Below are 15,814 nucleotides of genomic sequence, written 5' to 3'. Positions count from 1 at the left end.
AGCACATTTTTTGTTGAAGGCTTGGTTTCCAACCTGTGATACTGCTGGGAAATAACGGAGGTTGGGAATAAGTAAAAGGAATTTAGGCAGCTTAGGGGTGTCTAAAAAGGATATTTTGAAAGGGATATTTTACTTCCAAGGTTCTTCTGTTTCCCTTTTAGCTTCATGGCCTCCCTGAGGTGAGCAGCTTCCTCCACCACATGCCCTGCCAGGCTGCACTGTACCTCCACAGACTCATGGACTGAAACCTCCCAAACCATGAGCCCAAACAAACCTTTCTTCTTTATAAATTGATTTATCTAAGGAATTTCACCACAGTGACAAAAAGGTGACCATCACACTGTTGGTGACATATTTTGTTGATGACATATTTTGGCCATCATCAGGAGATCCCTAGCATAGTTTGCAAAGATTTTAAATGCCACAAGCTTCAGCTGCTTAAAGCATTCCTTAAATAGAGCTGCTCTGCTCTTCCCGCCAGTTGCTTCCCACTGTAAGGAACGGCTCATAGCTATGGATTATTGGCCTGAAATTGATTGCAAATTGAAATCCGTGCTTCAAGTGCCTCATAGAGACTGATGCTTAAAATCCAGGCTTCATGTGCCTCATATGGACTGATTCTTAAAATCCCTCCATGCACACAAGTCATCTAACCATTTTGTCATTTGCTTCAAACCCCTTGGGGTTGTCAGCACAAGAACAATGAAGTTCAAATACCTTAGTCACACGCAGTTTTGTTGTTTGGACTTAAAACCAATGTTCGAGTCATTCTAGGGTTTTTTTTTTTTTTTTTTTTTTTTTTTTTTTTTTTTTTTTTTTTTTAGTTTTTAAAATTCCCTACCACTAAATATGTTGGCTGAGCAGGCTGCTCTTCATTTATATTTTGATTTGAGAAGGTGTGTCACAGTAAAGGAGTGGACTCATGCATGATTGTGAGTTTTAGAGTTGGGTTGAGAAAAACAAGGCTCAGAACAGCTGAGATACCTGGGAAGGAAGCTCTTCAACCCGTTTAAGTTATCTGAAGGCTATGCATGCATGCACTCCAGGTTCCCAGCTTTTAAGAGCTGTCACCCACACTGGGCTGGCCTTTGGTGGATGCGGCTGACTTACTGCTCTGAGAGGATGCAGAAAACCTCCTTCCGTGGCCCCGGAGATTCTCTCTTCTTTATGGAATAGGATGAGTCCTTCCAGGTAATGCTAGGAATATGTTGAAAATAGTTTCCGAATTACCTCCAGCCACCCAACCCAAGCTCCAAATGGGATTGCTGCATGCATGCAAACAAGCAACTCTGGGTTGAGCCTCTGAGGTCCCGGGGCTCATCTGCTATAGATGTTGGAACCATTTCCACCAGAGTAGGAGACCACCATCACATTTCTCTCTTGGGGTCCCAGGAGGGTTGGATTAATGCTTGGATGTTTTCACTGGGAAGTTTCTGATGCGCATGGAGCATAAACCATCATCACATGCCAGTGTTTTTTTTACAGTAGCCAGGAAGAGCTGACAGACCTGGGCTCCAAAGGCAATGGAGGTATTCATCATTCAGAGACTGGAAGTGTGTCAGATGTGGCTCAGCAGAACCCTGGTATATACAAGGCCCTGAGTTTGAGCCCTAGAAACATACACACTCAAAATAATTTCTTCAAATGAAAACATGATAGGACCTGGAAAGGCATGTCCCTGTATTTCCATTGGTCAGGTTAAAAGGCTTTGAAAAATCATTTTTTTTCAAAAACATTTCAGTATTTATTAACATTTTGAAACATATGCTAGTCAAAAATGTTTTCCTAAGCAGGGCAGTGGTGGTACACTCCTTCAATCCCAGCATTTGGGGAGGCAGAGACAAGCAGATCTGTGAGTTAGAGGGACCAGCCTGGTCTACAAAATGAGTCCTAGGACACTCAAGGCTACACAGACAAACCTTGTCTTGGAAAAAGGGGAAAAATGTTTCCCAAAACAAACAAAAATCAAAAACAAAAGAAACAAACAAAACCCCTATGCATTTTATAACAAAATAAAGCAGGTCTTTCATTATGACTTAAAAAATGTCTAAGCTCAAATAATAATAAACCCATCTAAAATGGTGTAGACTTCAGACTAGCTTGTTCAGTCTTAAATCACCAGTATGATGGGCCATATACATTCGCCAAGCCTAAATGAAGATTCCCTTTTGTTAGGGAGGAACAGAACAGTAGTCATGGAGTTTCTCTGGCCTGTGCTCTGGTGCTAACAGAAAGTGCTGGTGTTTTTCCCTCTGCTGTATCTGGAGGCACCTTGTGGGCAGTGACCTCTGCCAGACAGAATGAGTAAGTGTACTGAATCACTCCACTCAAATCCAGCCCCTGAGCTCTCTCCCCTGTGTTCAAAGGAACACAGGAGGAATCCTCCAGCTCCCAGCCCTGTAGAAGAATGGTCCTGAGCACCAGACCTAAATGAGGACTAAATTTTAGGAGTTGTTCTCACCTACAGTAAACTGATTTGCATGTAGCAGCAGCTGGTCCATGTTCATAGAGACGATCTCATTGCAAGTGTTATTATCTTGAGCTTTCTGGGAGAGCTCATCACAGTGCATGTCTCCCTGAAACCCATATGTCAAAATCTTAACTGGGCATACTTAGAATGGGGCTGTGTTTGGAAACGGGATTGTCGTAGATATAAATTAGATAAGGTCATTAGGTGGGGTGTGGTTCTTAATGCTGGGACAGGGAGAGACAGGACACAGAGCCATGTACCCAGGACAGATAACCGGAAGATAAGGCCAGGGGACTAGGTGATGCTTCTACGAGCTAAGGAACATTGTTTATTCTCACAACCTTCAGATGGCACTAGCCTACATCTTGACCAGAGGCCTTGACCAGAGCTTCCAGAACCATAAGATTATACATCTGTTGAACCGTGTAGTTCATGAATGTCACTCCGCAGTGCCTTTACATCATCCCTAGCGTGTGGTAACAGCGAGAGTCTCTCCCTGTGAACAAATCTTAGTGAAGCTAGTGTCTGACCTTTGTCCTTACAGAGGAACAATGCTACTGAGCTATTAAATCCTCTGCGTGTCCGTCACAGAGACTACATTGTCTCAGAGCTCAGAGATTGGCAGTAAGGAACAGGGGCCCATGATGAAGTGCCAGCCCAGTGTGACCATGTCTGGGAGAACAGCCTGGTTTACAAAGCTACAGACAGGAGCATTCTAACACACACACACAGTAACTTTTGGAGACTCTGGTCTTTGTTTTTAAAATGAGGTAGGTGAGAATCAGAAAGGAATTCTGAACCCTTAAAATCTCCAAATAGAGTTGGGGAAGCAATATGGTGTCACAGGATGCCTTAGGGAGAAGAATAAATTCTGCTTTTAACTATGTGTGGGGTTTCACTGACACACTGCATTAGTGAGCATTTTCACTTCTAAGGAAGGTGTAGCACGTTAGGGAGGAGTCCTTGCTCCATTCCTGCGTTCTCATGATGTGAACATACAGATGTGGTGTTTAACAACATTCCAGCTCTATTTCAGATGGTGAGGGTTTCAGATGTACCTGTCCGTATACACAAACGCCCTTCCCATTCCCAGAAAAATCACACAGGGATTACAAAATTATACTTAACTGCTTGATTAATTACTGGACCTCCATGGAAATTACTGTCAAGATTAAGACAATCATTCCACCCCTGATTCTGCTTGATAAACATCTACAATTTAACATATTTGACAAAGCCATTTGTGTACAGCTATAATATAAATAAAGGTGCATTAAAGCTATGGTAAGTGTATGATTTTCATAGCCTTAAAATAACTCACTAACTACAGACAGTTCCCTGAGCAATTACAAGATGTTCTATGTTAATTTAGGAAGGAATTCCAAACAAGTCATTTAAAACCTAATAAGATGCCATTAAATGAAGGGGGACAGGGGAGGGGGAAGCTAAAGAAAACCCTAAGGCTTGAACCAGTAGAAATGATTCTCAGAGCTACTGACCCTTGTAAGATCCATGTTTTGCTTTGGTTTCTAGAAAAGAGGCAGATTTCTAATTGAAGGTGATTATCTAGTTAGTACATCCCAAATTGCACACATTTCTTATATTAGTTCACACCCACAACTAATTAGATGGAGCATTTATCAATCTGGAGGTTCATGGAAATGGCTTTATCGATCTACACATTGAGAGGATACTCCATCAGCTCGGAAGTGCTACATACTGGTACTGATGACAGCCAGCCCTGACGCTCATACACATCTATGAACTAAACTGTGAGGCTGATCCACTGGTGGTGAATTCAGAGAGAGGTCACAGAACAAAAGTCCTGATTTTCTAAATCGTGGACACCAATATGTATTCCAGCCTCTCCCCAGAAATATACACACTGAGACAGTCACCATCGTCACAAGGAAGACACAAACAGCAACATACCATTCTAAAGACAGATTCCTATTATCTCCACACACTCCTGAACTACCTGCTTCCAATCAAAGATGGGAGCCTGACTAAGGAAATAATAAAAAAAAGTATAGACTTTCACAAAGACACAGATGCGCCTCTATAAAATATAGCTCCCATTAGTTGGGTTAATTAAGATTAACACACAAGTTGTTGGAACCCCCAAAGTAGACAAGAGGTAATTTACTACAGAAAGATATAAAGATGGGGTACCATTCATTCCAAGTCGCTCATCAGTCACACTGGAGGGATGAGGCTCCATGTTAATACTGGAGGAGTTATCATTGCTATGTGTCAAAGTGACATGTGTCCAAATAGCGTACAAAGGCCAAACCACTACGTGTGTTCACAAAGAAAATATGCAAGTGAACCTAATCTTGTATGTTACTAGTAAACACATGCACAGCACACGTATGAAGAGCTGTGGTTGTGGGTTCGTTTTCTGAAATGAGGATCTAGGCCTGGCAGTTTTCCACCAATTCAGACACTCTCTCAAGTCAAACTCTTACTGTGACTCACACAACAGGATGTTGACCTCCAGGTGTTCAGATGGCAACCGAAGGAAACCTATTTTGGCTGAAAAAGCAACCTGCACTTACCTCCAGGGACATGTTCACAGTGCTGATGGCCACTTTGATTTCACCATCTGACAGCTCCTTTAGATCTTTCAACATTGTTTGTTCAAGACTTAAACCTGTGGATAACAAAGGGAAAAAAATTATATACCTGGGGTCTGTTAAAAAAAAAAAAGTACGTGTTAAGGGGTTATTTAAAAAATTATTCTACTAATCTCAACATTTTAAAGTATCATTTTTATCTGAAATAAGCACACAATCAAAAATTACATCTGTGGCTGCATCTATGTCAGGTACGATTCAGGCAGGAAAAAGAACTTACCCCTCATGGGGCAGGACACTTACAGAGGGATGGCAGGATAAAGGAACAAAAGAAAGATGAAGTGGTCAGAAACTAGCTAAGACCAAAGGCAAGGTGGGGATGAGGGTGGGGAGCTGGGGCTAGAGAACAGACTCTGTCAGAGCCTGGTATCACAGCAAGAATGGGGTGGGGAATGCCTGTGTAACCTTAGGTCCCTTTCTTCAGCCCTCACTGTTCCTCCCACTGACCAAAAGGAAGCCAGAGACAAGAGAGCCTGGAACAGGCCACGCTTGGGTGTCAGCCTCCAGAGCCCCAGAGTAGGTCAGGTTGGCAGCTTTGCCATACAAACTAGCTGAGTAATATCATAAAAGGCCCAGATTTAAATGACCCCTGTAATTATATAATTATCAGTTTAATTTTATATAAATTGTACTTTATAAACTTCATAAAACTATCACAATCGAGACAGACATGGTATTGAACATCTTTAATTCCAGCAGTTGGGGAGCACAGACAAGTGGATCTCTTGGAGTTCAAGACCAGCCTGGTCTACATACACCAGACAAGCAAGCCAGGTTACATAGTACAACCCAGTCTGATACAACAACAGCTATCTTATTTGAGCTGATCACCCCTGCAATAGTCTCTCGCAATAGGTGTTATTGAATTCTTTATTTGATGTCAGGAACAATCTAAATTGACTATATTGTTGAGAACTCTAGAGTTGTAGTTGGTTGACCAAAGCGTTTCAATGAAATCGAACAAGAACGGCATTGTCTTAGTGTTTACCTGGCCTTCTCTATTGACAGATTCACTATAAAGGTATGTAAAGTGCAGGCATTCTTTTGGAATGCTTATGAAGATGGTCTACTGCCCACCCTGTCAGGATGGAGCATGCTGTCCATCACAGCAACACAGGAAATAGACGGCAACTCAATATTCTCCTTTGACTCAGAGTGAACTGTGACTTGATTTGATTTCTAGAGTACATTACAACAATAGTGGCTTAGTGTGTTACAGGAAACAAATAAAGACATAAACCACTGTACATCGCACGTGCACATACCCACGATCTTTCACAGGAGATTCTATGTGTGGCAGATGCTGACAAATCACTGGCCACATTCCTTGCTTCTTTTTATCTCATTTAACCAGCATCGTGCTCCCCTGGCTGTCTGGAATCTTTGATGGCCACTAGAGCCTACTGGGGGGAATTCATTCCCCACTAGACTAGAAAGCGCTCACTATTTCAGTGGTTTTCTGGTTGAACACACAGCAACTAAATCTAGTTTGTAGTACTTCATCTGTTTCTATTGTGTTAAGACACCTACTGTGACAAATTTCAAACTGTTAATCCAGCATCAGCCAACTCACATTTCAGAAAGTTAACCACCAGGCCTTATGGCCAGGGTGGCCTGATCCCATCCAGGGCTGCACTCTATAATGGGTCACCCTAAGACACAGATTTGATTTTTTTCTCAGAGTTTCTTAGTGAGAGTGTGTATCCTACAGGGCTCACTTGCTGGTTAAAGCACTCGAGAGAGTCCTCAAATAAACCACGTTGCCTTAGGGAACTCCGTGACCCACCATGTATAATCCATGGGCTAATGCGTAAGGCGTCTACACCCAGGCAGAAGCCTGAGGAAGGGGTTTCAACATAGGAGGCCTGCTTCCAGACCAACAGCACAAACCCAGAAAGCCTCCACAAGCACACAGAAAGAGGAAAGAGAATGCAAGCACACTCAGATCATGCTCCATACAAGCCACCCCTCCAGGAAGCAGTGAGAGACAGGGACAGTCACTCACCCTGAGCACTGAGCTGGCTCTCCTGCAGCACGCTGATGATATCATCCCTTGGAGGCAGGTTGGGAAACTGTTCTTCCAGAAGGGAGAGAATCTCCTCCTGCTTCTCTGGGAGCTCAGGATCCATGGTCATCCACTTGAACAGGATACTGCCTGAAGGACATGGGGACAAATACTCTTGAGCTCTCCATTAGCCGAGACAAGGACAATGAAAATCAGTATCCTGATATAGCAGATACTGGATTCAGGGGCTGGACTGGCCCCTGCTCTCCAGGACCCAGCTTCCCAGCATTCCTACCTAAGCAGCTGCTAATTCAGAAGCTGTAGCCACTGGGCAGAGAAGCCCTTAGACCTAACAGTGGTCTCATAAGGCCTTGGAGAAAGCATTCAGGGAGAAGGACTTTTGGTTATCTGGGTTTGGGGATTAGAGCCCTGAAGGACTACCAATCTAGCTAGCTGCTTCATCTTGTAAATAAAGTTTATGGTGACACAGCCTTCATCCCTGTTAATTTCTACATTGTTCACAGGCTTTTTTTAAATACATGAGGTCAGACTTAAGTGCTTCAACAAAGCCTGAAATATCTGCTTGCTGGCTGTCTTTGGGAAACAGTTGCCAGCTGCTGCCAAGGAGAAAGATAAAACCAAAACAAAACATTCTCCATTTATTGCAAATCCTGCTTTGAGTCAGTTTGAACAGACAGAGGCGGTCTCTGTGGCTCTCTACCAGCTCACTGAGATGGGAAAGGAAGCCCATCTCACCACCTTGACCCTGTAACTAATGTTCAGCTGTCACTCAAAGGCTACATAGAAGGAACTAAAACTGAGTGACTGTCAACTATGGAGGGAAAACTCACCAGAAGACAGATGGAGAGAGCCAAAGGGAATGAAATGAAACTGGCCAGAGAATTAGAATCTTATAATCAATTACATGAAAAATTAAAATTCTCAATTTAAAGAGTGGCCTTAAGAACGTCAAATCATTTTTTCCTCAGTAGATCAGTTATGGTGGGGAACTGGAACTAAGTCAGAAGAAAATATGTACACAGAAGTGTGAGAGAAAAATGCAAGGACCTAAGAAGATGAGGCAGGTTTTAATATGCGTAGGAACACCTCCTGCTAGGAAAGAGGGAGAGAGAATTCTACCATTTAAGAAAAACTACAAACCAAGATAATAGTTAAGATAAAGTGAAATATTGTAGGCAGTAAGACTGCTAAAAATTACATTTTAAAAAAGATTAAATCATCAAGAAAGAAATCATGCAAAAACCAAAACAACTGCAGCGAAACAGAGGGAAGAGGAAGGAAAAGCGTGAGGGGGAAGAAATTAAAACTGCATTTCTCTTAAAAGAGGTGTCTGCAGACGCCTGAAAGAATCTGCAAATGACGTGAGAATAGTAAGTAAATGTAGCAGTTTGCTGCATCTAAGGTCAGTAACACACAGCTGCACTCATATACACAATCACACAAAACCCCAAAGGTCACAGTTTAAAAGTTTGACGGTACTGAAGTATAAAACATTTAGCATTATGTACTTGACTTGGTCAGATTAAGAATCAACTTTTCTTTGACTTGAGGATTCCTTTATTAACATTTATTTGTAATTTTGGTAAAGTGAATAAAGCTGTTGTCAAATAATGAAATTGATGATATTGATAAAATTTAAGCATATACTTCAATATTGTTAAGTAGTCTACATGTCGTGTATGTTTCATTCATTTTTAAATGACTCTAAGAGCAATCATTACAAACTGATGGGTAAGCATCATAATAAACCATGGTGATAAATATGTAATAATATGCTTTTAAGAAAGTATTGTAAGAGTGAAAATACATTTTTTTCAGATTCTATAAAGGTAAGGCAGCGTATTTTTTTTAAATATTTGCATGCCTCCTTGGTATCAGGCTTAATAGCAGTTAGCTGGATTCTCAAATCACACCTGTAAGAGATCTTGACACTGGCTGATTCAGTCTGTCTTAACAGCAGCAAGCACATGCCCTCTTATCAAGGACTGGAAAGCCCAGTCAGGCAGAAGTTCTCCACACTCTGAGCTGTCTTTGATAAAGGCTATGGCCCAGCTCCATCCCAGAACTCCTTTAAAGACTTTGCACTTCACATTAGAAACATATTTATTTTATAAGATTTATTATTAAAAACCTTATAAATAAATAAAAACATCACACACCCCAAATAACCAGACCCAGAGTCTATACAACTCCATGAACTTCGATGCAGTAGAAAAGGCATCACAGAAGGAATCTGACGCTAACTTTTATTATAGTTCTAAATCTGTCTGATATTTCTTTTTGTTTTGGTGGTGGATAAATACATAAAATATATTTGATACTGAAAGTAAAAAATGAATGTTAAACTCCCCTATCTCTGTTCTGAAATCCCAGAAACATATTTAGTAATTATATAGCTTTGTTAAATATTGGTATCAAGATATACAGTAGCCGAAGACGCCTGTCAGCACATCAGGACCTGATTCTCAATGAGTGTTGACTTAACTTCTAGCAAATTGTGAGTGCAGAAACAGTCCATAAACCTGTACCCAACAGTCTCCCTGTTATTTACAGGCTGATAAGAGGGACATAGAATTAAGAGCAAGCTACAAAGAAGGCAATTATAAGAAAAATATAACAAATACTTGATTTCTATAGAAAAAAACCAATCATAATATCCTTTGTTCAGAAGAATGGAGACATAAACAGACTCTAACAATTGCACCCTGCTAATCCTGCACACACGTACTGCACCAGAAACTGGGAGACAGTCAGCACACAAGATTGCTGTTGTCTGCAGGATGAATTCCTAACAGAAAAAAGTCCTTTCATTCATTTCTATTTACCTGGGATTGATTGTTTTAATAAACAAACAAACAAAAACCATTAAAGAATGAATGACAGAGGTAGGCAGAGAAGGAAAAGACAAAGGAGAAAAAAGACAAAATAAAATTCTCATTTTTTTCTTAAAAAGATATAGAAATAAACATATTATTTGTTTACAATCCTTACAGATTTAGAATGTCTGAGATTAAGAGAAAGGATACCTTTGTGTGGCTGAAAAAGTAAAACCAAGATTGAATAGTTACTTTGATTTTCTAGGAGAAACTATAATTTCTGTTTCCTACCTCTAGCCTCTTCCTAAGCAAAGCAGACAGCATAATTCCCTCGGATGTTATAGCCATTTGGAGATGGGATGAGTCACCCACCACCTTGGCTCTGTCCCTTTCCCATCTGACCTCCTTATAAGGACCTTTTTGAAGCTGTTAATCCAGTCTACCGAAATAGCAAACAACTAGTCTTTATTAAAGGTCAGCTGGGATTGCTTGGCGAATGGAGAGCCTGCTTCTGAGGACGCGGGTGTGGTTTTCTGCTTCATCCTAGGGCTAAGAACCAAAGCTGCTGTTTGCTTTAGGCTTCAACTTGTGGCTGCTGTCAAGGCCTTAAGCAAACAAACTTGAAGGGCCGTTTGGGCAAAGCATGGACTTGACAGAAGCACGTTTTAAAATCAGTGGCTGAAATCTCACTGCCAGATGGTTCCTGGAAACACGCATGCACACACACACACACACACACACACACACACACACACACACACACTTATTCCTCTCAATACGATGATTCAGCAATTTAATGGATCTTAGAGTTGGCAGCAGTCCCGTAGAATGCATCTCTGAGGAAATAAAATCAAGAAGGTTGAACAGTCTGACAGGTTCTGTATTTGGCACGAACCCAGAGCATGACTAAACATAAACCTTAGTCTACAAAATGTGACTATTAGGTATGTTCACATTGGCCATGTTTGAAAATAATAAGAAGAAAAGTATCCTCCAGAAAGGGAGGGGGAAGAAAAGCAAGAAAGGGAGATGAAAGGGGAAAAGGAAGAAAGAAAGAAAGAAAGAAAGAAAGAAAGAAAGGAAGGAAGGAAGGAAGGAAGGAAGGAAGGAAGGGAGAAGGGTAAAGGAAGGAAGGAAGGAAGGAAGGAAGGAAGGAAGGAAGGAAGAAAGAAGAAAAGAATGAAAGACAGACCACACAAAAAAGACAAAGACAGGTGAGACAGAAAAAGCCAAAAGATAGATACCAGGGTCCAAGAACCAGGGTCAGTGATCTTTACCAGCCATGACAGCTGGGTCTTCCTGTACATGCAATTTCTACACAAATAATTGAAAAGTAATACTTTATAAATATAGGCCTTTCTGGAAAAACTAAGTGGTAGCAGTTTGTGCCTTGAAATTACTAAGTTTCAAATTAAGACAAGGTACAGTGGCCTTGAGAAAGCTCCTGTTTAAGGACGGGCATGGCACTTTCTTTTATGCTTGTAACCACAGAGGGTTCAGGAAGGGAGAAAAGCAGGTTCCTATTTCAGCACACCTCAGAAGAAAAACAAAAACTCTCCACAGAGCTGAAAACAAGTACCTAAGAAAGAAGCTTATGCAAAAGATCTGATAGACAGGGAGGAAGCCTGTGAACCAAGAAACTAAGTACTAGCACCCAGAAGACAGGCAGATGTACAGCTCTGAGATCTGCATGGGTGGAGGAAAGAAAAGCTAGCAGCCTCGGTGTCTCTGCAGAACTCAGGATGATGTTTCAAAGGCATAGGAGCATCTTTCCCTTCTGTGGCTCTCCAGTAGCGTTTTTATTAAATTAAACTTCACCTTGACTGTGGGCTCTTCTGGGAAACGCAGCTTCATCTGCATGAAATACCTGACTCAGGAGATTTGTGCTGTACAAAGATACTGCAAAGAAGTGATGGGAGACAAGGATGCTGGCAACAGAACGACCAGACTGACGAACTTATTAGATGGATGAACTAAGGTGTCTACTGTGATGTCCTCATTTGCTCAGTTAACAAACAGTGATAGCTATTTTCAAAGAAGAGAAATTAAATTCAAATTGTCTCAAGATGGCTAAATACTCCACCAACCTTGAAACACTGTTGTCGAACTGAGTTACTTGTTAGCACATATCGCTAATTGTCCTCAGGGCCAAAAGGACACAGTGGCAAGGAAAACTATCAGAGAAACACAAGGAGATTTTTGTCACTAATAACAGCATAATAGGTATGCAAATGACCACCTAGCAACACCCGTAGCAACCAGGTTCTTCATCCATATTTGAAGAAAATAGTAGGGTATACTGCAAACAATTTGATAGCTAATTATAGTAGTAAGTTTTAGGACAAAGACAATCAAATAACTGAATCTGAGTATTTTTGTGTTGAGAGGCATTAGCAGGTATAGATGAGTTGGAACAGAGGCAGATACCTTTTCAAGAGACTGGAGGAAGAAAGGAAAAACCAGCCTTTAAAATTAGTTTGTTCCTTTTTAGAAACAAAGCAATCTCTGTGACAGAGACATACATATACAACCTGTGTACATTCGTTTCACCTTTAGATCTATACATATACATTAAACATAGTGTGTGCTCTTACAGGTCTGTTATCTATGGACCATTGATTTTTTTTTCATGTAAATCCTTCTTACACTGAATATTTGAAGTAGCTTACCAAAAGGCATGAAATATAATAAAACAGTAAGAGTCAGGATGGAGGGAAAGAGCAGCCGAGGAAAGAATAAGATCAAGATATCATAGAAAACCTGGGCTGTGGCAACAGTGTCCACTTTTAAACTCTGAATGTGAGCTTCTTGAAGCAAAGGCAGACAGAAATGTGATTCTACTGAAATTCCCACGTTGTAGAGACTGTATGGGTCCATTTGTATAAAGCACATAGCCATACATAACCCATGTGTAGTGTCCAGGGGAATGAACCCAGGGCTGGCTAAAATAAAAAGAAAAGAAAAGAAAAGGGTATATGCCATGAACTCAGAGTGCTGGCTGCCTCCATGTAGGAGTGGGCTGTAGGCATGAGAAGCAGTTTTCACAGTCTGCCCCTTTTAGGTGAATAATTATCAAAGGTGTTTCCTTCCTCATGATTTACTAAGCTGCATATTTATGTTTCTATAAACATATTTTGCATTCCTTTCTTTAGGTGTACTCTGGTTCACGGAGGTTAAAGTTATGTACATAATCCTTAAGATTGTACGTATAACGACATTTGATGAAAACAAATGCTAGTTAATCATTGCAAAATAATGAAATAAATTCCACTAGGATTTCTACAAGCTAAAAAAGAAAAGAGAATTAGAGAAAGGAGTAATTAATGAAAGAAATGGTGTCCATGCTCTAGACAGTAAGGATACTGGTGGGATGGACCACAACAGCAGCTGATACTACTTTTTAAAATTGTCAAGTTTTATTGAAAATGGATTTATTTCATTCAAAAATATTTTGATTATGGTTTATCCTCTCCCAGCTCCTTCCATATCTTCCCCACTTCTCCACACAACCAAATCCACTCTTGGAAAATTCATCCCACTGAGTTTTACTATGTGCCAGGCAGAGTGAAGGCATCAGGTAGCACAGTAGACAGTGCCCGGAAGGGCTCTCTTCTCATAAAGCTGACATTCTGGAGAGAGCAAATAGAGAAGCATGTAAGGACAGGTAGGAAAAGAGTATCAGAGAGAAGGAACAAGCACTAGCCAGGAAGAGAAAGTGTGTGAATCCTCCAAAGTGAGAAGTTTGGGAATGAACCTCCCCCCGGGGGTTACATCTCATGAGAAGATGGATGTTTGAAGGGGGAGGAAACGGTCACGCTGTTCACAAGCATGGAGGACCTGAACTCTGAATGGGATGAGCTGTACCTTTGATACCTTTTAAAGGTAACTGATTTTGTGGCAGACCTAGATCAAAGCCAAGCCTAGGCTGGGTCTTCACCAGCGATCATGGAAAACTTCAATGAAAACCAGTTATGGTACAGATGAAGCCCAGTTATGATCTGGATGCAAAGCTAGCTGGAAAGCTTGCTAATGTTATCATAACATGTATGCGCAGTTTCCTGGGGCCATTGGTTCTAAAACTTTTAGAGGAACTGTGTAAGTCTTGGGCTTTCCCTCTCTAAATTGTAATAGAGAGCAAGGCAGAGAAGGAAAGTCCTTGGAAGAGTTGAGCCAGCCTGTCCTCAGCCTTTCCCGTTTTCTGTTCTATCAGTCTGTCTCCCGGCTGTTCTCTATTGTGCCTACTAAGTCTATAGTGAATTGTGGGGGGAATAAACAGAAAGTTTTATTCACAAACAAAAATATTTTTCATGTCCCATGTGTGAAAATGACCAAATGGCTGTGCTCATTTTGTGGCAGCAAAGTTGATGGATACTTTCTAATGTGATAAGCCTTTCCTTGGGAGCAGCAGGTTCCTGCAGTGGAAAACAGCAGCATACGGCCAGTGCTAGTATCTGTAGGAAGTTTAGTCATGGATCCAGAGAGATACCAAAATCTGTGGGTGCCCTAGACCCATGTGTAAGATGATGCAGGGTTTGTCAGCATCCTGTGAAATCTTCGGATATATTTCACACACCCTACAATACTTAATATCACTTAATACTTAGTAGATTCCCTTGCCAGTACAATGGAGAAACAATGTAAGCTGTTAGGCTGAGTCTTTTAGAGAATAACAGTAATGGGAGAGGGCTTTATTGTGGTGGTTGATACAAAAAAAAAAAAAAAAACAAACAAACAAAAAAAAAAAACAAAACAAAACAAAAAAAAACAAAAAACAAAAAACAAAACAAAAAAAAAAAAAACAGTTAAAAATGATTGTGTTCAGCCCAAGATTGGTTGAGCCCATGAGGTGGAGACCATAGATGCAGAAGGCTGACTGTGACTGGACCACACAGCAGTGACCCTCATTGAAAACAGATGGAATGCAACCCATGAAAGACCAGGCTAAAGGACCCTGCATCACATCATCTAAACAAAAGGTGCATATTTTGCCTTGCAGACAGGACTATATACGCGAAGCATGTAAAGTACGGGAGGTCCACAAAGTACTCCAAGGCCACAGGAACGGGGAATTCAGATCCGCACGCGCACTGTCACAGATGAGAATCTCCTTTGGAAGCTATTAACAGCCAGAGGAGCTGGCTCTGGCTGTCTAACCAGGGTGCAGCAGGCCCATTTAACATTCTTGTCTAGTGAAACAGCGCAGGCCCTTGTGCCTGCTTCTAAATGCACATTTTTAATATTCAATATAATGCTACTCTTTAACAAACTCTTTACTCCCTGCCTCTCTGATGAAGCTTCCCGGGGTCTTTAAAGGGATTGTTAACCCAAGAATGGATCGCACTCTTTCTGCATGAGCAGACCCAGAACCAGCCCATTAAGCTTCCCGTCTTTACTCTGGCAGCGCCGCCCTCACCTCTGAGGAGATGTGCCAGCTGCTGGGTGATGAGCTCCGGAGCCTCACGCAGGAGCTCCTTCAGCACCAGCGAGGAGGAAGACTCCGGGAACCCCAGCTCACCATCACTCTGCTCTCCGGGGTTAATGACTCTGACAACTGCGGATTCCAAAGTTCTGTCCTCACTGTAAAATAAACGGAGAGGAAGAAGAGCTATGGCGTGTCTTCCCACTTCCCGGCATGATTCAGTCATGATGATGTCCCCTAAATGGCCCACAACATAAATTCTCATGACTGTGAAGAACAGGACCTAACTGGAGCTAGAGGTGTACCTGTAGAGCAAGCATAAGGAGCCGAGTTCAGATCCCCAGAACCCAAGTAGAAGCCTAAAGTCTTCCAGCTCTGGTCACTCCAGCACCACGAGGGGGTGGGTGGGTGGGTGGAGCTTGCTGGGGCTTGCTAGTCAGCCAGCCT

At 41.6% G+C, this 15,814-nt stretch overlaps 1 protein-coding gene across 8 annotated transcripts in view; it reads right to left on the bottom strand.

Annotated features, from left to right (window-relative positions):
• The window catches only part of Prune2 (prune homolog 2 with BCH domain), a 276,004-nt gene that overhangs the window by 201,587 nt on the left and 58,603 nt on the right, over nucleotides 1-15,814 (bottom strand). For all 8 annotated transcript variants that reach the window (XM_076918245.1, XM_076918227.1, XM_076918232.1 and 5 more), the window contains exons 4-6: nucleotides 15,362-15,525; nucleotides 7,112-7,261; nucleotides 5,029-5,123 (exon numbers count right to left, since the gene is read on the bottom strand). In XM_076918245.1, coding sequence (XP_076774360.1) covers nucleotides 5,029-5,123; nucleotides 7,112-7,261; nucleotides 15,362-15,525 — 409 coding nt within the window. The remainder of the gene's footprint in view (nucleotides 1-5,028; nucleotides 5,124-7,111; nucleotides 7,262-15,361; nucleotides 15,526-15,814) is intronic.

This window comes from Arvicanthis niloticus, chromosome 1 (assembly GCF_011762505.2).
Source record: "Arvicanthis niloticus isolate mArvNil1 chromosome 1, mArvNil1.pat.X, whole genome shotgun sequence".
Classification (NCBI taxonomy): domain Eukaryota; kingdom Metazoa; phylum Chordata; class Mammalia; order Rodentia; family Muridae; genus Arvicanthis; species Arvicanthis niloticus.
This window is presented reverse-complemented; position numbering and strand designations above follow the sequence as displayed.